At 44.9% G+C, this 17,101-nt stretch overlaps 1 protein-coding gene across 2 annotated transcripts in view; it reads right to left on the bottom strand.

The window, feature by feature from the left end:
• CPXM2 (carboxypeptidase X, M14 family member 2) overlaps window positions 1–17,101 on the bottom strand; it is a 130,354-nt gene that overhangs the window by 103,923 nt on the left and 9,330 nt on the right. For both annotated transcript variants that reach the window (XM_008516223.2, XM_070631770.1), the window contains exon 2: window positions 15,928–16,026. In XM_008516223.2, coding sequence (XP_008514445.2) covers window positions 15,928–16,026 — 99 coding nt within the window. The remainder of the gene's footprint in view (window positions 1–15,927; window positions 16,027–17,101) is intronic.

The following is a 17,101-nucleotide window of genomic DNA, read 5'->3' as shown; positions in this document are numbered from 1 at the left end:
CTGCATTGGTGATCCAGGACAAGCGAGGAGAAACCACTGTTTCAAAGCTTAATTTAAATATCCGCAATTGGAAAGTCAAATTCCAGAACCCGGAGCGATGGTGTCCTTGTTGAAACTGTAATATGCTTGTAGTAAACTCAAGATTATAATGTCAATTGAGGAGATAATCACTAGGTTTAAAGAGTGCTTGAAATCAGTGGGAAACTCATTCCCAGCTCTTCACCCCTCCTCTGGTTTCCAAGTCCCCAGCCAGGCTGCAGTGAAACAGCTCTGGCAGTAACACACACAGCAAGGACTCAGCTCTTGGCCCATCTGCCAATCAGCAGCCGCGGAAAGCCCCTCAAGACAGCCCCCGCTCCTTCTGCAAAAACAAACAAGAACGCTTTATCATCAAGTCAAGTTTTTGTTGTTTCCAAGAGGAAAAAGACTCTAATCCTGAGAAGCATGTGGATAAGGACGACGTGAAAAAAGTCTGAAGAGAACACTTCAGGAAGATATTAATTAGAGGTTGGAGATGTGTCATAATCTGGAAGAAAGAGAGTGACAGTCATCAAAGATGACTCTACTTTTCTCATAAAGGTGGCTCAGCTCTCTAAGAACACCCTGTGCTCAACCGGCGCCCCTTCCCAGGCCCGTGCGCTGTCCCTAAGGAGGTGGGCAAAGACGGGATCCTGAGCCTCATTGTACACCCTCCCCTCGACACACACACACTCAATGAAATCCACCCCCTGCTAAAATTCCCAGCACTGCAGCCACTTTACAAAGTGGCCATTAGCACTACGGCATATATTTATTGGTCCTCATCTGCCCTATCACCCCCATAAACTACCACATGTGCACACCAGCTCTTCAACAAATCGCTGGCGTCCAGTGCATTTAATATCAGGGAGGTCTCTGTGACCCAGAAGTTACAGGGCACAGTCAGAATATAGCGTAGAAGTGAGAATTCTGAATCTGGAGCAGCAATCCCAACACAGCGCCCCCATTACCCCAAATCTGTTCTGGGGTCGGGGCAGCTGTTATGAGAGTCAAGTCGTGAAAATTATTTTAAAAGGGTAGCGATTTGGGGAGCAACGGGGCTAATGTGCTAGCAACTCAGGGAGCCAGACCCTCTGAAGACATTTTGTCATTTAATCTTCATAACGACCGTGAGAGAGGGGCACTGTTATCCCTGTTTTACACATAAACAAAGACTCGAGGAGGCTTAAACAGAGTGACACAGCTCCTAAGTGTCTGAGTTAGAATTTGAAAACCAAGTGGACATTAAATTCCAGGCACAATCTTTACACCTGCTCTGTTTGACTTGAAAACTCGAGAATATAATACAGTATTTGTCTTTCTCTATCTGACTTATTTCACTTAGCATAATACCCACAAGGGCCATCCAGGCTGTTGCAAATGCAGAAGCTGAAATATAACAATGTACACCTGAAATTTACACCATCTTATGAACCAATATGACCTCAATAAAATAACTTAAAAATTGTAAAAAAAAAAAAAAAAAAAAAGAATATAATACAAATGCAGGTTGCTTGGTGGTGTCTGGGGTCACACCAGAGAAAGGAAGAGGAGCTGGGACAGGCGTCCCCAGTTGGCAGACGGGAGCTGAGAGCCCAAGGCTATCTGGTCTGCTGTGCTGTCTGCTGGAAATGGAGCAAGGAATTCTTCACGACCTCCAGAGCAGCGGCAGGGTCAAGCTCACAGCGGTTCTGAACCTTCACTTTCACTGTCGCCTATAAATCGAATAGCTCTGACTCATGACATTCTTTCCTTCACCTTTCTGAACTTGACATTCCTTTTGATCAATGAGAGTGTGGAGGCAGCTTCCTGGTGCCCTGGAGAGTGTGTTTGCCGAGGCTCTTTGCCTGTCTCAGACACCACTGGCTTCCCAGAAGGGCACGCCTCCCTCAGGGTCTTGGGAAAGGACCTAATCTCAGCCTTATCTAATCGCCCTTGGAAAGCTCTTCCCTCCTCTCGGGCACTCCAGGCAGCCTTCTCTCCCTGACCCGACATCAGAAGCTCCCAGGGAGCTTAAAAAAAGATACCCGGACCCCTCTCTAGAGACTCTGATCGACAGGGCAGCAGAGGGGCCCAGGCCCTGATCTAGAGCTCTCAATCTTCTGAGCCCCTTGGAACCTGGCTGCTGTCTTTTGCTTGGAAGGCTGCACAGGCTCAGAGAGTCTCCTGCCCCGGCCCCAGCGGACCAGACAGAGGAGACTCTCAGGGAAGCGGGTGAAGCTTCTCACGCCGGGAGCCTGCCCAGAGCTGCCTGCACTCTCAGAGGCTCTGAGCACTGATCAGTGGTCGTCCCAGTGGAAAACCTCCAAGACTTCCTCCTCCGACACCCATCCCTCTCAGCCTACCCGCCCCAGCCTAAAACAGTACAAACCACACTGTTAACGTCACAGGGCAGCAACATGAGTTTTCATCACTGAATTCCCAAAGCCCAATCAATGTTTCCCAATAAATTAATGAATTTGTATTGCAATCCAATATACCTGATAATCACTATGTCTGCATCATCATGGAAAATCAATAGTGTGTTCTTTATATAGTGCTTATAAAGCCAAAAAAGGAATTAATGGCTCAAAATAGCGTTTCTCAAAACTCAATCACTTGCTTATTATCTTCATGAATTTTTCCATGTCCACGTACCACCTGCACTATTACTTACTTCATATTTTTATTTCAGTCAAGTAATATTAATGGAAATATGTTCGTGTAACAGGAAACTTTCTCAGTAGAGGAGAACATGGGAAAATATCTTCATGATCTCAGGGTAGGCAAAAAAAAAAATCCAAACATGAAACAAAAAGTACTGAAGGAAAATACTGATGGTCTGTATTAAATTTAAGAACATCTATTATTCAAAAAACACCATTACTAGAGTGGAAAGGTAGGCCAAGGAGTGTGAGAAGATATTTGCTATGCATGTATCTGAAAAAGGACTCATATCCATTCTACTTTCAAGAAAAGCAAACAAAAAACCCTCCTGTAAATCAACAAGAAAAACATGAAGCAAAAGACCTGAACAGGCATTCACAAAAGAAGTGTTCCAATGATGAGTAAGCATTAGTCACTAGCCTTCAGGAAAATGCAAAGTGAGACCACAACGAGATGCCAGCACACACCCACCAATATGAGCATGACTGCAAAGACAGATGTCAAACGTTGGTGAGGGGGTGAGGCAACCCTGCTGGCAGAAGTGTTAACTGGTAAAACCAATGTGGAAAACTCTCCAGAAGTATTTCCTAAAGATGAATACTCATGGTCTATGGCCCAGCAAGTCTACTTTTAGGTATCGGCCCAACAGAAACGCATTCAAAGACGCATCAAAAGACTTGGAGCAGGATGATCCGGGCAGCACTATTTGCAGCAGCCCAAAACCGAAAACCACGCAAATGTGCATTACCATAAGAATGGATAAATAAATTATGGTATAGTCACGTAAGAGAATGCTATAAATCAATGAAAACAAATGAACCGTAGCCACAGACAACAACAGGGATAAATCTCATGAACATAACATCAAGGGAAAGAAATCAGACACAAAAGAGTATACAGTATATGATTCCATGAATATGAAACTCAAAAACAGGCGAAAGTGATCTCTGACGGTGGTTACTTCTGAGGAGAGGCAGGGCCAGGGACAGGCTGGGGCAGGAGCGAGGCCTGAGAGGTCCTGTCACATTCGATTTCTCATCTAAATGATTGTTATAATCGTGCATTCACATATCCGAGTGGGGCGTATGACAATCCAATGATTTATTCCCTTATGATTTCTAGACTTTTCTGTATGCATGTTATACTTTAATAATAAAAAGGTTTAGCTTTTCCCAGCTACTATATCATACCATAACCAAACTAAGTTTATTTATCTAATTCAGAAAGAGTAGGAGAATTATGCTGAGTGGAAAAAAATCCAGTCTAAAAAGTTGTATACTGTATGATTCCATTTACCAAACACTCCTGAAATAACACAATTAAAGAGATGGAGAATTAAAACCCACAGGCCTTAGGGACTGGGGGAGGGAGTGTGTGGCTATAAAGAGGTGGCACAAAGAAGCCTTGTGGTGCTGGAACAGTTCTGTATCTGGTGGTGTTTCCATGAAGCTACACACGTGATACAACTGCACAGGACTACACGCACACACACACACACACGTGTGCACACATAACTGGTGGACTCTGAACATGCTCTGGGGGTTGCAACAACGCCTGTGGCCTGATTTTGGTTTTGTAGTACAGTTCTGCAGAATGTCAGCCCTGGAGGAGGCAGAGGGAAGGGCCACAGGGCCCCTTTGTTTGCAACTTCCTGTGGATCAACAATTACTCCAAAACAAAAAGGGTTTTTGAAAGGGATCTGAAAGGAAAAACTTTTATTTAATGTATCTCATAAAATCACCACTGTACAGAGGCAAGGCAGACTTTGGGGAACTCTAGCTTAAAATTGTGCAACTTCTCCCAAACTCATCCCAAAAACCTGTGAAGATGCAGATGAGGAAAGACTCCCCATAGTGCTTCAACCTAACGCCAGACGTGGAAGAATACTCACCACATGGGAGTCAGATGGAGACAGCTGAGGAGAAAAACGGACGACCAGAGGAGGGGCAGAAAGCCCTTCATCCCTCTTGTAGGCCTCCATTTTGAAATCCGGGGTCTGCAGCAACTAGAAAATTGAACGCCCATCTCGAAAGCCCAGATGTGGCGTTCTGAGGTAGCCAGGTGCTCATCTCTCCTCCAGTCAACTTTCCACAACTGTTTGGATCTGAAACTCTCAAAAAACAACTGGACAGGAAGTAGGGGGAGGGCAAAGTGTCACATAGTATGACAGCATGGGGCAAAGACAAGAACACTGATGACAGCATACGTGTCCCGGGTACCCCGTCAGACCAGAGTGTCTAAGAACCAGCGGCAAGGGAAGAAGTTGGCACCTCAGAAGAGCAAAAATATGCGAACGATAAAAGGCTGCTGGAAACCAGGAACTGCACTGGGGGTTGCGCGTGTTGACTGGGTCAACTTCTGTAGATCTGAAGAAGGGCTCAGTCTGTCCCCTAATGGGGAAATCGGACTGGACGTTGCCTCATTTGAAGATGAGTAAAGAACAAACACTAATGTATAGTCTGTGAGGAACAAAAATTCCACAAAAAGAACGTGAAAAAAGGAACCTCATCCAAAAGACTTGGAGAAATAATGTACCTTTGAAAGCGCTTTGATGGAATAGCCAGGAAAAAATATTTTCCCAGAAATTGTTCATCCTAAGGACAGTGTAAAAGACATGGCCTCTACCTGCCATAAAAAAGATATGCTGAGGGGCTGGCTCAGTGGCGTGGTAGTTAAATTTACGTGCTCTGCTTCAGTGGCCCAGGGTTCGTGGGTTTGGAGCCCAGATGCAGACCTATGCACTGCTCATCAAACCATGCTGAGGCAGGCATCCCACATACAAAATGAAGGAAGACTGGCACAGATGTTAGCTCAGGGCCAATCTTCCTCACCAAAAAAAAAAAAAAAAAAAAAGGTATTCTGAAGTAAATATCATATATAGGATAGAAAAATATTTAAAGTAAGGCCAAATATCAAGAAAACTAAAAGTCCAAAGGCAGAATTAAAACCTACAAGGAAAGATCTACTATTTTTGAACTGGGATCTTTGCCAATACAGTGAAGAAAGATAAATAAAATAATGAGGTATAAGAAATGGAAAGGAAAAAACAAAATAGTCATTATTTAGCATATATTGTGATTTTATACCCAATTCCAAGTTAACGTATAAATAATTATTATTAATAAGAGTTTAGCAAAGTTGCCAGATATAAAATCAACATACAAAAATCAACTGCACTCCTGTATACCAGCAATAGACAGAAAACAGAAACTAGAAACATCACAGAACAGCAATTTTCTAAGAATCAATCTATTAAAAGATTTGCAAGACCCATTTATTAAGAGATATTTTAAAAAGATATAACAAGGGGGGAGATACACCATGTTCATGGATTAGAAGACTCAATGTATAAATATGTTAATTCTCCCTACATTTATTTACGAAATCAATGCAATTCTAATCAAAATTCAAGAGTTTTTGAAGAATCTGACTAAGTGGTGTAAATACGTGTGTGTGTGCACATGCCCGTGCACACACACACGTGTGAACAACGAGTCAAGAATAACCAAAACTTTTGAAGAAGAAGAAGGTCTCACTCTACCAGATATCAAGATTTGTTACAAAGCTATAGTCCTTAAGAGAGTGCAGTATTTCATGTATGGGTAGATAAATGAATTAATGATAAAGAAAAGCAAGTCTGAAAACAAAGTCGTGCACATATGGATTCTTGATAGCCACCAGATAGTGTTAGCACAGCAAAACAGTGGGGGAAACAATTATCATTCCATTCGGGTATTATAAGGAAGAAAATAAAATTGAACTCTAATCTCATATCAAAAATAGATAAAAAACCAAAATCCATTCCAGGTGTTTGAAGACTGAAGTGTGAAAAATAAAAAAGGAAAAAGCAAACTTTTGAAGATAGCATAAAATATCTTTATGATTTTGGACTAAGAGGTATTTCTTAAACAAGTCACAAATCATAACTACCATAAAGAAAATGATTGATATATTTGACTACAATATAATTAAAAACTTCTGTTCATTAAAATAACCTATAAGAATGAAAACTAAGGCACAAAAGCAGAGGACATATTGCCTACCAACATTATAAAGTCAAAACTCATACTCAGAATGAATAAATCTCTAAGGAAAAAAATTAAACAGAAATTTCACCCAAAATAAGATATTCAAATGTATATGAAAAGATGCTCAACATCATTAATAATTAGGAAATGCAAATTACATCACAATGAGTTACCATTATACACTGGGATTGGCAAAACAGTAAAGTCTGATCATACAACAGATGTTCAGGACATGGAGCCATGGAGCCATGGAGCCCCACACAATGCTGATAGGAAGTTAGAACGGCAAGGCCACCAAAGGAAAACAACTGAGCATTTGTTCAACAGTCGAGTTGAACACTGAACTCAGCCCTTGCGTACCTAAGTGTATTATACCTGGAGAAACTCATGCCCACGGGCACCAAGATGTGTGGACAAGAATTCTCATGGCAGCACTTTTCATAAACGATAGAAACTGGAAACAAGTCAAACGTCCATCAACATTAGAATGGATACAGAAATTGTTGTGTATTCCTACGATGGAATCCTATACAGTAAGGAAAACAAATGCACTAAACAAGTACAGTGTATAACAGTGAAAGAAAGATACAAGACCTGACAGAATACATACAGTATTCAGCCAAATAAATTTCAAAAACAGGCCAAATTTCAAACAGGCCAAAATAACTGCTTAGAAATATAAACATAAATAGTAAAATTATTTGAACTAAAGAAACATTATTAACAAATTTGGGATAGAAGTTACCTCTAGCAGTGACAGGATAAAGATGTGACGGGGGAGACTGACAATGCTCTATTTCTTGACCTAGCTGATGGTTAAACAGAGTTGCCTTTATAAATATATATTCAATATGTTTCATGTACTTTTTCTATATGTATGTTTTGTTTCACAATAAAAGTAGGAAATAGCCTTCATGAAGCAGTATGAGCAGAAATATTACTGCAGAAAATCACGTCAATGATGTGCTAACAAATCTGTAAAGCTCTCAGAATGCATATTGAAAGGACAGAAAACCAAATAGGAAATAGAGAGGATTAACACCAATGTTTTGGGGTTTTTTTTGGTGGGGGTACCTATAAAAGAGACAAAACTCCTTAAACATACTCTTACTATATGACCCAGCAATCATGCTCTTTGGTATTTACCCAAATGAGTTGAAAATTTTGTCCACACAAAAACCTGCACGTGAATATTTATAGCAGTTTTATTCTTTTTTTTTTTTTTTTTAAGATTGGCACCTGAGCTAACAACTGTTGCCAATGTTCTTTTTTTTCTTTTTCTTCTCCCCAAAGCCCCCTGGTACATAGTTGTATATTCTAGTTGTAGGTCCTTCTAGTTGGGGCACGTGGGACACCAGCTCAGCGTGGCTTGATGAGTTGTGCCATGTCCGCGCCCAGGATCCGAACTGGCAAAACCCTGGGCTGGTGAAACCCTGGGCCGCCAAGTGGAGTGCGCAAACTTAACCACTCAGCCATGGGGCCGGCCCCTCTAGCAGCTTTATTCTTAATTGTCAAAACATGAAAGCAACCAGGATGTCCTTCAAGAGATGACAGATCAACAAATGTATGTGGTACAGCCATACAATGGAATATTATTCAGTGATAAAAAGAAATGAGCTACCAAGCCATGAAAAGACATGGAGGAAGCTTAAATGAATATTGCTAGGAGAAAGAACCCAGTCTGAAAAGGCTACATACTATATGATCCCAACTATATGACATTTTGGAAAGGACATTTATACAAAACTCCAGAGACAGCAAAAAGATCAGTGATGGCCAGAGGTTCAGGGGAGGGAGGGAAGAATGAATAGGAGGAGCACAGAGGGTTTTTAGGGCAGCAAAATTATATTATATGATACTGTAACAGTAGATACATGTCACTGTACATTTGTCAAAACCCATAGAATGTACAACAAAAAAACTAAACACTAATGTAACCATGAACTTTAGTTAATAAGAATGCATCAACATTCTTATCAGTTGTAACAAATGGACCACACTAATGAAAGATGTCACTAACAGGAATTTAGAGGAGGAAGGGAGATACATGGGAGCTCTCTGCACTTTCCCCCCATTGATCTAAATCTAAAACTGCTCTTCAATAAATAAACAGCAAAAAGAAAATTCATCAATGGGCTGATGATGTCTTAAAAAATAAAATTTATTGGAGCCAGCCTGGTAGCATAGTGGTTTGGTTCGCATGCTCTGCTTCCGTGGCCTGGGGTTTGCAGGTTCAGATCCCAGCTGCAGACCTATACCGAACTCACGAAGCCATGCTGTGGCAGCATCCCACATACAAAATAAAGGAAGATTGGCACAGATGTTAGCTCAGGGTCAATCTTCCTCACCAAAAAAGTAAATAAATAAAATCTATCAAAATTAACTCAAAAGGGGGCTGGCCCCATGGCCAAGCGGTTAAGTCCACATGCTCCGCTGCGGTGGCCCAAGTTTTCGCCTGTTTGGATCCTGGGCGCGGACACGGCACTGCTCATCAGGCCACAGTGAGGCGGCATCCCACATGCCACAACCAGAAGGACCTGCAACTAACATATACAACTATGTACCAGGGAGATTTGGGGAGATAAAGCAGGAAAAAAAAAAAAAGATTGGCAACAGTTGTTAGCTCAGGTGCCAATCTTCAAAAAAAAAAAAAAGAATTAACTCAAAAGAATAGAAAACCTGACAGATCAATAACCACGAAAGAAAGTAAAGAATTATCAAAGAATTTCTTTTATGGAAAGTGCCAGTTCAAATGAATGCACGCTCTAGTTCTTTCAGACTTTCAAGGAAGAGATCATTCTATGTTCCAGGCCTTTAGGAAGGATGGAAAGAGTCCAAGTGAATGACTGATGGGAAGCTCATTCGATGGGACCTAATAAGGTACAGCCAACCTTTATGGAGTATTTACTGTGTGTCAGCCACTGCTATAAGTGTTTTGTGCAAGTTATCTTATTTTATACTCATCCCAACCCTATGAGTATGTTCAATTATTATCCCCAATTTATTTTTGAGAAAATTGAGGCACAAAGAGGTTAAACAACATGCCCAAGGTCACACAGCTTTCATATATAAAGAGCTGTCCTTCATATATAAAGAGCTCTTAAAAATCAACACACATGCATGCATGCACACACACACACACACATCCTAATAGAACATGGACAAAAAGCTAGAAAAGCTGGTAAAAGCGCAAGTCAGTATAACCCTTTCTAGAGAGCAGTGACCACCCTTGGTGCAGTACCTCATCTAGGAAACAGAAGCTCAGGGAGTAGGCGAGCAAAGACACAGACACGAGGATGCAGCGCCGAACTGCTCACAACCAGGGGAGAAGTGGAAGCAATGTGAATATTAGCTGTGACTCCATCACAAACTAGGAAACAATTTTATAGAGTGCTGCGAAAGAACAGTTGATGACACAAGACAATAACAATAGCGTATTAAATAAGAATAAAAGTTTAAAAAATAGGACTAGTCCAATTTTGCAAAAGGTGTATGTGTGATCTACTCACACAACTGTCATTTTGTTCTTGTACACACACACACACACACACACACACACACACACACACAGAGAAAAGATTGGAGAGAGAGACTCCAAAATGTTGACTGTAGTTTTCTCTGGAAGATAAGACTGTGGATTAAGTTTATTTTCTTCTTTCTGTTTTTCTACATCTTCAAATTTTCAACAAGGCGCATTCACTACTTTTATAGTCAATATGTTTAATAAACCAGGAAAGAAATCTATTTTTAGAACAACTTCTACTTCAAAAGAGGATCTCATCACAGAAGCGCTGGGAAGATGGAAAGACAGGCAGAGTCACGGAACAAAACCCCAGGAGTGACGGGAAGCACACGTGCTGGCCCTCATCACGTGGGCTCAAAGAAGGAGCACTGGAATTCCTCCTCCACAGATGGACTGGTGAGACCTTGGTCAACCAGAACCACATTGGGGTCAACTGGGTGACAGAAATGAATGGAGCATCTTATTGCCACCCACGGGCGCTACGGAGCACATCGGAGCTCTGTCCCTTGACCCCTCGTCTGGCAGGTATTTCTCTGCTGGCAAGTCCACAGTGGCTCTGGTTTCAGACCAAGGCTGTGAAGCACGCGGCCCCAGGCTGGCCGCATGGCCCACAGCATATTAATAAACACCCTCAGTTTACAGCCGGCTGCAGCAGGCAGCCAGCCCAGGACCCCAAGTGGAACCCAGTGAAGGCCCTGTGACAAAACCACTGGAGGGACAGAGTAAGTCTCTCCAAATTGTAAAGGAAGGCTAGAAAGGCATGTTTCATTTTAAAGACTAAAGAATACTGTTGAAGGCACGTTTGAGATAGAGAAAAGAGCACGGAGTGGGGGAGCCCTTGGTCGTCCAGCGCCCACATTTCTCAGGCTTCCTAACCAAGGTTTGTCCTAGACAGCGTAGCCCTTTCCCTACTCTGGCCCTTCGCCTCCCCTCTCATTCCAGAGGCATCTGAAATTCAGATGTGACCATTCACCACAGCGTCTGCCCGGCAGCGAGACCATGTCAGCCACCCCTCCTCCAGGGTCGGGAGTCTGGGATCTACTCCACGGCCCTCAGCGGCTGCCCCAGAAGTCTGGGGGAAGACCAGAGAGGAGCCCCAGAGCACCACCTGGCTGCCCCACAATGGGGACAGGCTCACAACAAGGGCTTGGATGAAAACCAAACTGTCTGCAACATGATGGACAGTCCTCACGTTTAAAACACACACACACATTGGGCACCTCAACCCCCAAGCATGGTACCTGGGTGAGGCCTCAGATCTCAAGTCTCATCCAGCCCAGGCATGAGGGAGAAGCACCAGGAGCACCCATTCACCAAAGTGCATCCCGTGTGGGCGGGAGATCATGTTTCTTTCCCATAGATCTTGCTCGGAGAACCGAAGCCAAAGACCACTTCCTGTGGAGGGCCAGCCCTGCTGTTCCGGGTTATGGAGAACCCACTTGAACACACACAGAACACCCGTTCTGTGCCCCAGAACACTCATTCTGGCGCAGGCAGGCGCTCAATAAAAGAATTTGGCATTTTTTTCAAGTGCTGCCGCCAATACTGGGAATATCCTGAGAACCAGACAGGGATCCTACTTTTAAGTACTCACAGCCTCCCAGAGCAGAAGAGCCATGCATAGGAATCCCTGTGATGTGAGAGAGGAGGGGACCAGGACTATGAGGAAGAGGTAGAGGAAATCGAAAGAGAGGTGATCAGGGCAGGCTTCCTGGAGGCAGCATTTGCAAAACCCTGAAGTTCCAAAGCAGGAGTTGGCAAGCTAGAGCCCGTGTGAGGGCCAAATCCAGCCCAGCCCCTGTGTTCCTACGGCCCATGAGATAAAAATGGTTTTTATATTTTTCTAATGGTTACACTTTAAATGGTTATTTAAGAACCTACATAATATCCTTTGCTTCTTGGCATATAATTTTTACAATCTGATCCTTCAAAAATGTCTGCCAACTCCTGCAACTAAGACACAAAAAAATCCCAAGATAGCAAATAAAAATCATAGCTAATGTCTGCTGACAGCTCACTGTGTGCAGAGTGTGCTATTCTGCAGACCCTCTTCCATCTCCACAGTAACCCTGCAGAGGAGACATTACCCCACCTCACAGGGGAGGAAACTGAGTCAGAGAGAAGTTAGTACTTTGCACAGAGCCTCACAGCCAGTGAGAGCAGAGCCTGACGCCAACGCTGTGCCCTTGATCACCGACTTAGATGCTGTCCAGTTCCCAATGGAGGAAATCCGTGAGCTGGGCTTGCAGCACAAGACATGCATAGGGACAAGCCCTTGTCTGGCCCGAAAAAAAGGGGAGCAGAGGCCAGAAATGAGTCAAATCCTAGTGGGCTCTGAATGCTAAGTAGGGAATTATTCTGTAACCAAGGCATGGTAAATGACATGGGTGTATGGCAATTTCACTCAACATTGTTTATAGTAACAAAATATGTCCATCATTAGGTGGTTAAATAAATTATGGAACATCCCTTCAAGGGAATGCCATGGAATCTTTTAAAAAAATGAGGATCTTCCTTATCTTCACTGTATTAGTCAGCTACTGCTGTGTAACAACCACTCACAAACTCTTAGTGGCACACAAGAAGCATTCACTTCTTAGGCATCTACAGATGAGCTGGGCTCACCGGCAGGCTCTGGGCTACAGGTTGGGCCCATACGTGCTCCACTCATCTCTCGGCCCCCAGGAGCAGTGGCCTAGGCTCGTCCATTCTTCTTGTGGAGATGCCAGAGGGGCAAGAAGCAAATGGACACAAGCAAAGCCTCTTTAGCCTCCTCTCACAACTGGCACCTGTCACTCCACCTCAGTCTATTGGCTTCAACAAGGCACAAGGACCAGCCCAAAGTCAAGTGGTTTTCACCTTTTGTGACAGGAACTGAAAAGTCACACAGCAAAAGGGGTGGAGATGGGGAGTGATGAAGAACCAGACCAATAATTCAACCAAACACAGATATTGTAATGGAACAACATCCAAGATGAAGTTGGGGTATTTGCCACAGCTGACGCTGCTCCTTAGTCATAGTGACAGCCATGGACATACTCTCTCCCTCAGAGGGGAAGTTCCCCAGGGTGAAGTCCACATCTGACACAAGCCCTTTGATGCCATCCACTCACGAAACTGGTTGTGGTTAATATCTGTACTGCTCACCACCTGGAAAACGATGCAGGTGACATCTGTTCCACCTGCCACCTTGCGCATGATGTAGGTGACATCTGTTCCACCTGCCACCTTGCACATGATGCAGGTGACATCTGCTCCACCTGCCACCTTGCACACGATGTACGTGACATCTGTTCCACCTGCCACCTTGCACACGACGTAGGTGACATCTGCTCCACCTGCCACCTTGTGCATGATGTAGGTGACATCTGCTCCACCTGCCACCTTGCACATGATGCAGGTGACATCTGCTCCACCTGCCACCTTGCACACGACGTAGGTGACATCTGCTCCACCTGCCACCTTGCACACGACGTAGGTGACATCTGCTCCACCTGCCACCTTGTGCATGATGTAGGTGACATCTGTTCCACCTGCCACCCTGACTCCATTCTGCCACATCTCCAGCAAGGCCCCTTAGTGCGACCTGAGGAGACGCTGAGAGGAGGATGGACGCAGGGTCCTGAGCATGCCCAGCTGTACATCGGAGGCCCCGTTCTGCCCAGCACTACCCCACAGGCCTGTGTTCCTAACTGCGATGCCACCACCTCAGGCACAGCACCTCCCTTCCTCACCTCTCTCCCTCATGCATTTGCACATCAGGGGCCCCCACAGCTTCTCTGCCCTCCAAGGTCCTTGCCCTCAACTCTTCAACTGTATTTTAACAGAAGAGCAACGTAAAGTAGTGTCACAGACCAAAACCACGTCTAGGATGCTCAGGGACTCAGAGCCATAACGGCTGCTTTTGAGATCAGCCATCCCAAGCTGTTCAGACAGAGCCCCAAGGCCAAGGTCAGGGGCCAGCATGGGGTGGGGGGAGTGTACATGTGGCAGAAAGGAGGCAAGTTCAGACTTCACTGTGCATGTGTGTGCATGCATGTACACACGTGTGTGCATGGAAACGGCGCTTGAAAACTCTTTCTGAAAATATCCTCCAAAATTTTAATAACTTCCAATTCTGGTAATGAAGAACTAATATAATTCAAACCACCCCTTGTGCTGAACCTACTAAAAAAATCTGGACAAAATATTTTTTTAAATATGTTTCAAAGCACTTAAGAATTTGCAAGAAGTGAAGAACTCCCAGGCCAGATCTGACGGCAGCAAGAACCCAGCGAGGTGAGGCCAGCAATCGAAGCTGCTTTAGCCTGCTGGCATTTGCCATCCCGAAGGAACAGCAGGGGTTTTATCAGCCTGCTGGAGCAAGGGGACAAAAAGTCATGGCCAAGGCCCATCCACAGCGGGGAGTGTCATGACCACCCATTTAGTCAAAACCCCAAAGGACCACACTATCAGGGGGACCCGGCAGAAACACAGCCCCAGCGTCGCACTGTGTCCTCAGATCACCCACCCGATACGCAGGGTCCTCCTGATGGCAACGGGTCCAGGACATGAAATTACAGTGCAGCGAAAATGGAATGCAATTCTCCTTTGTTAAGTGATCGCAGAAAGTCATTGCTGTTGGACGGCTGTTTTTACTTTAGGATGCACTGTTAGTCGTATCTACGATTTCTTTGATGGTGAATTCTTGATTAGAAACACAGCCCAAATCATTACACCATGCCTAAGGGAACATGTGACGCCCTTTGTGACAATCAACTCTGTTACACGGTTTACAGGCTCACATGGCAGCTGAAACGGATTCTGCCTCTGTAAATGGACATTTGTGAAACATTCTGTTGATTTTAAGCAGCTATACTGCTAAACAGAAAATCTAGAATCAGAAAATCTTGGGCTCGAATCCCTGTTTTGCCACTTACAAACTGCATAACCATAGACAAATGACCTATGATACCGAGTCTCATTTTCCTTACCGGTAATAATAATCATAATAATACCCACAATACTCAGAAGGGCATCGGGAGACGTCAAATATGAAGTCCAGTGCCTGGCAAACACTGAAACTTAAGTGCTTAATAAATGGTGACATTACTAACATTAGCAGAAATGTGATCCTAAATACCATAGTTTAGAGTAATGAGAGATACAATAATAATAATGGTAATAGTTAGTAACAGCCAATAGCTACAGCTAGTGGGCCAGAGTCCGCCCACGAGTCTAGAACTAACGGCTTCAACCATCCAAAGGCAAGTTATTGAAGGACCACTATTCTTACAGGACAGTTAGACGCCAGGCCTAGCATCTCAGGCTTTGGAAGTAGAAGACTTCATCTCTGACCCCAGAGGCCCCTGGTTCAGTTGGGAGCTAAGAAATGCACGCCCAAGGCTGAGGGCAGCTATGTGGCACTACAAAAAAGGAAATGATGCCTTCGGGGAGGAGGAGAAGGGCAGGGAAGGGAGCCAAGAGCTCCGGGACACTCAGAAAGGACTTAAGCAGAGCCAGTCAGGAAAGTGTGGCTGTGTGTTACTGTGCACCGTGGGAGAGAGAGCGTCTGTGCATGGCTCCACCCCATACGGATGGTGCAGAAGAGGCAGCAGGCCCCAGGCAGCCCAAGCTGGGGAACCTGCAACCGGCTGCTGCAGCGGGGGCCTGTGTCCTCCCCGGATGGCAGGCAGATCCAGGGCAGGAGGCTGTCCGCAGGGCCTCACTCACCCTCTCTGACATCATCACGGGCCACGGGGATGCTGTGATCATCACTGGCAGCCTTCTCAGAGCTCTTGCTTCTCACGCCTTTTCTGTTGCTATTTTTACCTAAAAAGAGAGAGAAATGCTTTGACTTCCAGGTATGTCCAAGTCACCCCAGGACAGCGAGCACCTGACCATCTTCTCCTGCAACGCAGCCGTCTCCACCCTCTGCCTCCCCGGTCCCCGGTGACGGTCCTTGTCAGATGCTCATGGCTGAAGGGAAGGAAGCGTGTTACTGTGAATAGCCAGGGAAAGAAACACCCTAATAAAACAATGTATACTGGCAGGTCCTTACCGTTCCGGGACTACAAAACGCCCTGTGACGGTACCTTTGACCCTCACTGGGGCCCAGAGAACGACACCACGTCTGTCAATGAGACGGAGCAGGCACTCTGGACTTTGGACCCCAGAGACAGATTTCCCACCACGCCGAGCTCCTCCCACCTAACTCTCTCCAAGGCCCTGGCTGGGTACCTGCTGGGTGATGATGCTCCCACCAATTGGAGGGACTTCTTTTTTTTTTTTTTTTTAAGATTTTTCTTTTTTCCTTTTTCTCCCCAAAGCCCCCCAGTACATAGTTGTACATTCTTCGTTGTGGGTCCTTCTAGTTGTGGCATGTGGGATGCTGCCTCAGCGTGGTTTGATGAGCAGTGCCATGTCCGTGCCCAGGATTCAAACCAATGAAACACTGGGCTGCCTGCACCGGAGCGCGCGAACTTAACCACTTGGCCACGGGGCCAGCCCCTGGAGGGACTTCTTATCAGAGCCTAGGAAGCCTCCTGCTCATGCCCCACTGACCCGCCCCCCCCAGTTTTCTCTCACACTGTGCTCCCTCCCCCTCTGCTCTAGAAACACTGGCCTCCTTTCAGCCTTCAGTTCACGTTTTCTCCCCACTAGAACTTGGCATGTGTTGTTCCTTCTCCTGGAGGACCCTTCCATTCAGTCTCCATCTAATTAACTCCTACTGATCCCCCAAATCTCAGCTCTGCCATCCCCTCCTTGAGATGGCCTTCCTCAACTCCTTACATAAATCAGTGCCTCCTTTGATGAGTTCTGATAACACCTGTCTTTAGGCAAGTTGCCTCCATGCAGAGCCTGATGCAGGGGTTCAGTACACATGATGTATTGAGGGAGGGCAAAA

The sequence above is a fragment of the Equus przewalskii genome, chromosome 1 (genome assembly GCF_037783145.1).
Source record: "Equus przewalskii isolate Varuska chromosome 1, EquPr2, whole genome shotgun sequence".
Lineage (NCBI taxonomy): Eukaryota > Metazoa > Chordata > Mammalia > Perissodactyla > Equidae > Equus > Equus przewalskii.
The sequence above is the reverse complement of the archived record's forward strand: the minus strand, read 5'-3'. Positions and strand labels throughout refer to the sequence as shown.